At 42.8% G+C, this 9156-nt stretch overlaps 1 protein-coding gene across 12 annotated transcripts in view; it reads right to left on the minus strand.

Annotated features, from left to right (window-relative positions):
• LOC147011633 (lebercilin-like) overlaps window positions 1-9156 on the minus strand; it is a 63660-nt gene that overhangs the window by 12271 nt on the left and 42233 nt on the right. For all 12 annotated transcript variants that reach the window (XM_085856061.1, XM_085856064.1, XM_085856067.1 and 9 more), the window contains one exon: window positions 3220-3319. In XM_085856061.1, coding sequence (XP_085712187.1) covers window positions 3220-3319 — 100 coding nt within the window. The remainder of the gene's footprint in view (window positions 1-3219; window positions 3320-9156) is intronic.

Raw genomic sequence — 9156 nt, forward strand, 5'->3', positions numbered from 1 at the left:
TGAGTGGAAGTATGTGAAGGTGTAAAGAAGGCAGTGGGAAAAGGAGAATAAGTAGGAGTGGATAGAGGCTTTGATGGAAATGTGTGATGGAGTAGTCGCAAATGAGAGAAAGGGTTGCTGAGTAGATAGATTAAAGGGAGTAGGTTTGTCGGCATTAGGTGCAATGGGCCGTCTGGTATCTTGTACATTAAAAAACGTAATGAAGCAGCATGCGTAAAAAGCCTTCAATCCCATTGGCTGGAGAGCTAGCATGACTCCACCCCCAATGGTTAAGAAGAAAATCCTGCTTCCACCATGTTGGTTTTTTGTAAATCAAAGACTCCTTCGCAAGTCTTATATTCACAATTTGAATTCGCAAGTCTCATATTCACAATTTGAATTATCCAACCGATATAACCATGATGTATGATGTATTATAAATGCACATAAGCAGTAGACATGTTTTTGCTTCATGTACACAAGCCGGGTCCCCTGGTCCCCGGGTCCCCCCCCCCTGGGGAAGGATCGAGCCAGTGGTCTGGGCAATACATGGTCAAATAAATGGATGAGCAATTTTTATAATAAATGAATGTTTTTGTGCATAATTAGCCAGAGTTGTTAAGGCTAAGTAGTGTGAAAATACAGAAGTGTTGTCATCATCGAACGGCTACTGCAGGGGTGTTCCATTACCAAGCAGCTTGTCGAGCACTCGCCAAGTGCTTTAAGCACTCAATCAGAACGGTTCACAAGGAATGGCTGGTTTGGCAAGTGATAGCAAGCTTATTAGTCCCCTACCAGTTTCAATGGAGGGGATTATAGGTTTGCTATTTGTCAATCCAGGGTCCATCACACCTGTGCTTTTACCGAATTTTTTCCCCATACACTTTAACATATTCAACTGAAACTTGGTGCATGGCTTTATCATGATAAGTTATAGAACAAGTTCAAGTTTCAGAGCATTTCATCATTTTTTCAGAGTTATGCCCTTTAAGGCAAGCCAACATGACACATTTTCATGGGTCAGTGTTCAGCTGCCCTGACTCCAGCCCACTGCTTTACACCCAATGGCTGGCCAGCTGGCCTGACACCCCAAATAAAATCATTTGCCACCATTGCATGAAGCAGCACAGATCTGCAGGCCTCTGGCCTGAGGCTTTGGTGTTATTCCATAGCACAGTGCAATTGGAATGATCCCAAGTCTATAACCACGATGTATTATGTATGCAAAGAAGCCATACACATGTTATTGCCTTGCATGCACATCAGGTTATTTTTAATTTGAAATAGAGGCAAAGCTGAGGAATGAACAAAACATGGGGGGGGGGGGATAGAACTTCATTTTGGTACCGGTATAGGCTCAAGCAGGCGTTAAACGCAAACAATTTTTTTGTCTCCCGAACACTCATTCGGACCTGTGTGTATTGCAAAGCAATTCTCGCTCTTGTTGGTAATGGAACACACCCCAGGAAACAACTGCAGGAACACACAAAATGGTGCTAATTCCCAGCATTGAAATATAGGGGTGTATTCAGTTTCCAAGCATCTATCTCGCACTTGCCAAGCCAACTGTTCCTTATCAACAGTTTTGAATGGAGTGCTTGTTTGAGGCCTCTGCTGAGGCCTCCGGATTGGAGGTGATGCTTTGGTGAAGGACTTTATGTCCATTGGAGATCGGGGGAGTGCTTGTCACACTTCACATATTTCGATTTACCCGCCGATCACATCATGTGCCTTCTGGTTGAATGGTTTGCATTAGCATGAACAATCGTCTGGGTGGCAGATGGATGGTTGTTCTTTGAGGATTATGTGGTTTTGCCGTGTGAGACATATTCCGCGGCGATGGTCACCGTAACAGCCATAAGGTGTGATTGAAGAAATAAAAACATGATTTTCTACTTGGAAAGTATTAATTACTCTAAGGTACAATTTTATTTGAATTAAAAGGTGCAGCTTCTCACCTTAGAATAAAAAACAAAAATATTTTGTCCTGAAGGGTTTTATGATTTTTTTATGATGCAAAAGGACTTACGTCCTACGTTGACTAACACGAGTTAAGAATGACCAGTGTGGGCCCGTAGGGGCGGGCCCGTAGGTGCGTGCCAGTATGTGCAGCTTCGTGCCTGCAGTATCAGGTCCCCAGCATCAATTGTGACGTCATATCAAACAAAGAAGAAGAATTGTGACGCCCCCTCTCTCTCGCCCGCTCTCTCCCCCTCCTCTGTCCCCCTCCTCTCTCTCGCCCCACCTCTCTCCCTCCCCTTTCGTGCCCCCCTCCTCTGTCCCCCCTCCTCTCTCCCTCCCCTCTCTCGCCACCCCTCTCACTCCTCCTCTCTCCCTTCTCTTGCCCTTCTCTCTCCCCCTCCTCTATCCCCCCTCCTCTCTCCCTCCCCTCTCTTGCTGCCCTTCTCTCTCCCTTCTCTTGCCCCCTCTCTCGCTCTTCTCTCTCCCCTCTCTTGTGCTCCCCCTTTCACCCCCCACTCTCGCCCTTCTCTCTCCCTCCTCTCTCCCCCTCCTCTCTCCCCCTCCTCTCTCCCTTCTCTCTCCCCCTCCTCTCACCCTTCTCTCTCCCTCCCCTCTCTTGCCACCCCCTGTCACCCCCTCTCTCCCCCTCCTCTGTCCCCCTCTCTCCCTCCCCTCTCTTGCCCCCCTCACTCGCCCCTCTCTCCCCCCTCCTCTCTCGTCCCTCTCTCTGTAAATGTATTCACAAATGTCTACCAAGCACAATGATTAATTCCAACCTTGGGAAAAAACAGCTTTCAAACCCTTGGGAAACAGCTGTTTCCCTCGGGAAATTTCAAACCTTGGGATTAATTAATAATTTGAATAATAATCAAACCTTGGGAGTTTGGCACATACCCAGGTATGGCACATACCCAGAGAAAGGCACATACCCAGGTCCGCAGTGTCGATTGTGACGTCATACCAAACGAAGAAGAAGAATTGTGACGTCAATCCTTAAAAAAATTTAATTAATCAAATAAACATTAATTGTGACGTCATAGCACCGTGTCCTGTCATTGGTTCACAGATACATGGCCGTAACTTGGGAACCGCTCATCCGATCGATATCAAACCTCCAAAAGGCACATCCGCGGGTCCCCGGCAATATTCCTGGCAAGTTTCAATGAGAGCGGACCAGCGGTCGTCGAGAAACGGCGGTCGCAGACAAACAGACAGACAGACACACAGAGGTTGCTGGAATTATAGATAGATGAATAATAAATAAGCCATTAAGCTCACAGTTTAGTGCCGTGCTTGAATGACTTGTAGCCTCTTGGCTTTCATTTTCTCTTGATGATATTGTGTTCTTCACCACATCAGGATCCTCGGCAGTTTCTCCCTGCAGAAAATATTGACACAGTCCTAAACATATCGACACAACAATGTAACAGTTGGGGCGACAAGTCCAGCATGTGCTGGTTGAAAGCAGTGAAGGGATGTTTGAGGTAATCCAAGAAGAATAAGAAGGGCACTCGGTCGAGCGCAAACCTCTGCCACGTAATGCCTGATCCAGCAGAACATATCGGGTCCAATAACTTTTTGAAATATCATGCTATATATCGTTTTTAGTCCCATCTCTCAATGGTGAAGAATCACTTAAAAATTTTAAAATTCTCGGATCCGGATCTGGAATCGGTTCTTCACCAAAATCGAATGAATTTGTCCTCGTCACGTACCCAACCTGTACACCAAGTTTTGTCTGATAACATCCACATTTTCAGATATCGTGATATATACAGGTTTAGCCCCATCTCTCAATGGTGAGGAATCGCAAAAATTTTTTTATCGGATCTGGTTCCAGTTTCAGATCTTCACCAAAACTGAATCAATTCGTCCTCATCACACACCCAACGTGTCCACCAAGTTTCATTTGAATCTGTCCACAACTTCTTGAGATATCGTGCTGTATATCGTTTTTTGCCCCATCTCTCAATCGTGAAAAATTATTTCAAAAATTCAAGTAGCCGGATCTAGATCTTCACTAAAATCTAATCAGTTCATCCTTGTCATACACCCAACCTGCCCACTAAATTTCATCGGAATCTGTCAACAATGTTTTGAGATATCCTGCACAAACAGACAAACAAACAAACAGATAAACAAGAAAAATGTTGGGAGACATTTGCAAAATCCATAAAACAAATTTGACCTTAAAAATAATTGATGGTTGAATTCAATGACTAAATATGCAAATCCTGTTCAAATTTCGAGTCAATCGGATGAAAATTGAGGATTTTAGAAATTCGACAAATTTGTTGACCCTTGTCTATGTTGACATTTTGATCCTAAAAAGAATAAACTTCTTGCTTTTGATGAACGCTACCATGTGGTGAAGGTTCATGAAGATCGGTTTGAAATTGTGACCTGTAGGTGATTAACATACAAACAAACAAGAAAAAGACGTCGTGCAGAGCACGATACTTGTAAAATCCATCCCCTCTCCAAAGGTTGACATGGATACATCAAATTGTCCATTTCATTGAAATTAAAATTGATAATCTTAATCAAAGCTCAGGTCAATCGGATGAAAATTGATTATTTTTCAGATTGAAATTGATGCTTTGAGAAGTTTGACCTTAAGATGACCTTTGACCTCAAAAATAGTTGCTTTCCCAATTCAGTGATGGACTATGCAATTGCTATTTAATTTTCAAGTCAATCGGTTGAAAATTGACAATTTTAGAAATTCGGCCGATGTTGACCTTTTATCCAAAGTTGACCTCAAAAATAATTGAGTGGTTGAATCCAGTCAGCCGATATGAAAATCCTGTTAAAATTTCTCGTCAATCGGATGAAAATTGAGGATTTCAGAAATTTGACAAATTTGTTGACCTTTGGCCTATGTTGACCTTTTGACCTTTTAACCTTTTAACCTCAAAAACAATAGGCTTCTTGCATTTTGACAAACTCTACCGTGTGGTGAAGTTTCATGAAGATCGGTTTTGAATTGTGACCTGAAGGCGATTGATAGACAAACAGACAAACAAGCAGTCATAGATTGGTACTTACGAAATCGTCAACTTGACCTCTGACCTTGTCGAATAAAAGCTGTCTCGAGAGAAGGTAGCGACGCAAACCAGAAGTTTCTACGATGATTCTGTACCAAACCATCAAAAATCGTAACGTCGACCGAAGCAAAAATCTCCATTCCTCCACGAAATTGTTTTATATTATTTTATCAAAGTCACAAAACCGTAATATTCGCCATCCACCCACAATCTTTACATAATCCAACGGCTTAGCGAGTCAGGCATGCGACGATAACCTTTATTGGGATAAAAAATGACTTTTAAACACCATCTTTATCGAAAACACCGTTAGCGCCCACACGCAAAACCTTTACGTGATCAACGCCGGATCTGCTCAAGTGCACTGCACCACATGACGACCCGTGACGCGAGTGAAATGTTTTTCATGCAATCTTAAAACGTCTCCAAAACATCCGATTTTTACCAGAATTTCGACAACCGAGTTTTAAGCGTCCAAAGCGATCGCAAAAACCGAAGACAAAATTAAAATCGAAGTTAAAACGAACTCGTAACGTCGAGCGAAGCAAAAATCTCCATTTCTCCACGCAATTATTCAATATTATTTTAACAAAGTCACAAAACCGTAATAGTCGGCCATCCACCAACAATCTTGACATAATCCCACGGCTCAGCGAGTCAGGCATACGACGATAACCTTTATTGGGATAAAAAATGACTTTTAAACACCATCTTTATCGAAAACACCGTCAGCGCGCACACACAAAACCATACGTGACTCAACGACGCATCTGCTCGAGCGCACTGCATCATGGGACGACCCGTGACGCGTCGAGTGAAATATTTTTTATACAATCTTAAAACGTCTCCAAAACATCAGATTTTTACCAGAATTTCGACAACAGAGTTTTAAGCGTCCTAAGCGATCGCAAAAACCGAAGACAAAATTAAAATTGAAGTTAAAATGAACTCGTAACGTCGAGCGAAGGAAAAATACTCCATTTCTCCACATTAATTTAGGGAATTATGTTTGACCTCACTGTGACCGATTTTGACCAAAATCTAATCAGCGCTAGCCATCACCCTCCTGAATCACGTGGTGTAATTTGACATTGGTAGCTTCTTCCGTTCTCAAGTTATCGTGCCTACAAACAAACAAACAAGCAGTCATAGACTGGTACTTACAAAATCATCAACGTGACCTCTGACCTTGTCTAATAAAAGCTGTCTCTTGAGAAGGTAGCGACACAAACCAGAACGTTCTACGATGATTCTGTACCAAACCATCAAAAATCGAATGTTTTGGATGTTTGACCTCACTGTGACCTTGACCTTTGACCGATTTTGACCAAAATCTAATCAGCGCTAGCCACCACCCTCCTGAATCACGTGGTGTAATTTGACATGGGTAGCTTCTTCCATTCTCGAGTTATCATTTTTTGGATGTTTGACCTCACTGTGACCTTGACCTTTGACAGATTTTGACCAAAATCTAAGCAGCACTAGCCATCACCCTCCTGAATCACGTGGTGTAATTTGACATTGGTAGCTTCTTCCGTTCTCGAGTTATCTGTACCAAACCATCAAAAATCGAATATTTGACCTCTCCGTGACCTTGACCTTTGACCGATTTCGACCAAAATCTAATCAGCACTTGCCATCCCTCTCCTGAATCACCTGGTATAATTTGACATTGGTAGCTTCTTCCGTTCTCGAGTTATCGTGCCTACAAACAAACAAACAAACAAACAGAAACGGAAGTCATCAATATACTTACGAAATCTTTAGATTTCGTAAGTAATAAACAAGCCGTTTTCGTAAGTAATAAACAAGGCGATGGGTCGCCGAGCATGGAAATTATAAGATATAGAGCAAAATGGATGTCATAAAGCGGATAGGGAATCACCTTAAGATTATGCATATTAAATCTCATCCAGTTCTATCTACTGATAACTACTCGGTATCCATTTGAATGAAAAGTACCGAAAATGTGGTTTGAAATCGGAAATCCCCAAAGTTTGAGGGGGTGCTGTCGGTGAACAAAGAACTAAATCGAAAATCCAGCTCGATCGTTTGTGCACAATGTATTCCAGAGGATTAGTGTGAATTTTCATGACCATGCGACCATAACCCTAGGAGGAGTAGCATTTGGCACGAAGGCACCTCCAGCTCTCGCATATTATTGATTTTTGCACTAATTGACCTTTGACCCCTGACCGAAGCGAAATCGGTCAATATGTCCTGAGGCAAAGTTGTAGTACTCACTGAGTATCATGAACCTGCAAAGTTTCATTCGCATCGATGCACTCACCTCGTCGCTAGGGGGCCTTCAATTTTCGCGCATACCCTAATTGTAGGGGGCGCTGCGGGTAAAGTCTTCCATATATTACAAAAACTGGAATATATTTGATAGCGCATGACCTGTAGATCATCCGTGCCAAATTTCATAACCCTACGTGAGATAATGGCTTTCGGAATTGATTTCGCGTGAACAGTACCGATTTTGAAGGTTTTTCAGTTGTTGCTAGGGAACCAAAGCGTCCCGAGCAACCATCACAATTTCCAAAGCACTAGGTCATAAGATGTACCTACCACCCGAGTTTGGTCAAAAATCAGCCAACGTTTAATACCAATTATGCTGATGACAAACGAACAAACATCCAAACAAACAGACAGAATTACTGACAATAAGGGTCACCTATTTCGGCGACCCAACAGACAAATAAACACACAAAAAAACAAACAGAATAACAAACATCGACTGACAAATATACTTGAAAAATCTGATTTTGTAAGTAACAAATGAATGAGAAATCACTCAGAGTGACACAGCAAAATGGAACAGCACTTGGTCGAGCACGTACCTCCGCCAGGCTGAACAGTTTACATTTTGTATCCCACTGATCGGCCAGTTCTGGATCCGGACCTGAACCAACATTGAATCGGCTTATTCTCGTCACCTAACCAACTCATCCACCTTGTTCTGTCACAACTCGTCCACAACTTTTTGAAATATCATGCCACACATCGTTTTTCGCCCCATCTCTCAATGGTGAAGAATCACTTAAAAAATTCTCGTATCCAGATCCGGATTCAATCTTCACCAAAATCGAATCAATTAGTCATTGTCACACACCCATCTCCACAAAGTTTCATCCAAATCCATCCACAACTATCTGAGATATCAAGCAATATCATTTTTAGCCACATCTCTCAATGGTGAAGAATCAGTTAAAAATTAAATTATCCTCATATCCAAATCTGGATTTCGATCTTCACCAAAATTGAATCAATTCTTCCTAGTGACATTCCCAACCTGTCCACAAAGTTTCTAATCCATTCATTACCTTTTGAGATATTGCGCTATATATAGTTTTTATCTCATCTCTCAACGGTGAAGAATCACTTGAAAAGTTCTCGGATCCGGATCCGGATGTTCAGCGAAATCAAATCAATCCGTCCTTGTCACACATCCAACCTGTGCATCAAATTTTGTGCGGATTCGTCGACAACTGTGCACCAAATTTTGTGTGGATATCCTGCTCACAGTTAGACAGACTGACAGGAGTGAAAACATAACCTCTGTCCACCTTCAGTGGCAGAGGTAAACATTTGCACTCACTACTGTCGCATTGGGACTGACACAATCTGTCAACTTCCTGACCGGTATTTCAACAAACGGTACTCCATCTCTTCTGGATCTGACTTCGACCAATTACCCTGACAATATCTGCTGTTCTTCCTCCGCTCCAATCAGTTCATCTGACCACGTCCTTGTCAATGTCGACATCTTGCTGGCTGTTATTGGAGGACCACATCAGCACCGTCAAGTCTGGCATTTCACTCAGGCTGACTGGCAGGGTTCACAAGCAGCCATCAAACTTCCAGACTGGTCTCCCATCTCTACTTCCTCCAACATCTTTGCACAGACTGCAGCAGGGGTTTTGGCCCACTCCTCCATACAGATCTTCTCCAGATCCTTCAGGTTTCGGGGCTGTCGCTGGGCAACACAGACTTTCAGCTCCCTCCAAAGATTTTCTATTGGGTTAAGGTCTTGAGACTGGCTAAGCCACTCCAGCACATTAAAATGCTTCTTACGGAGCCACTCCTTAGTTGCCCTGGCTGTGTGTTTCGGGTCGTTGTCATGCTGGAAGACCCAGCCACGCCCCTTCTTCAATGCTCTTGTTGA

The sequence above is a fragment of the Eptatretus burgeri genome, chromosome 15 (assembly GCF_056783735.1).
Source record: "Eptatretus burgeri isolate ZD-2024b chromosome 15, Ebu_testis_v1, whole genome shotgun sequence".
NCBI lineage: Eukaryota > Metazoa > Chordata > Myxini > Myxiniformes > Myxinidae > Eptatretus > Eptatretus burgeri.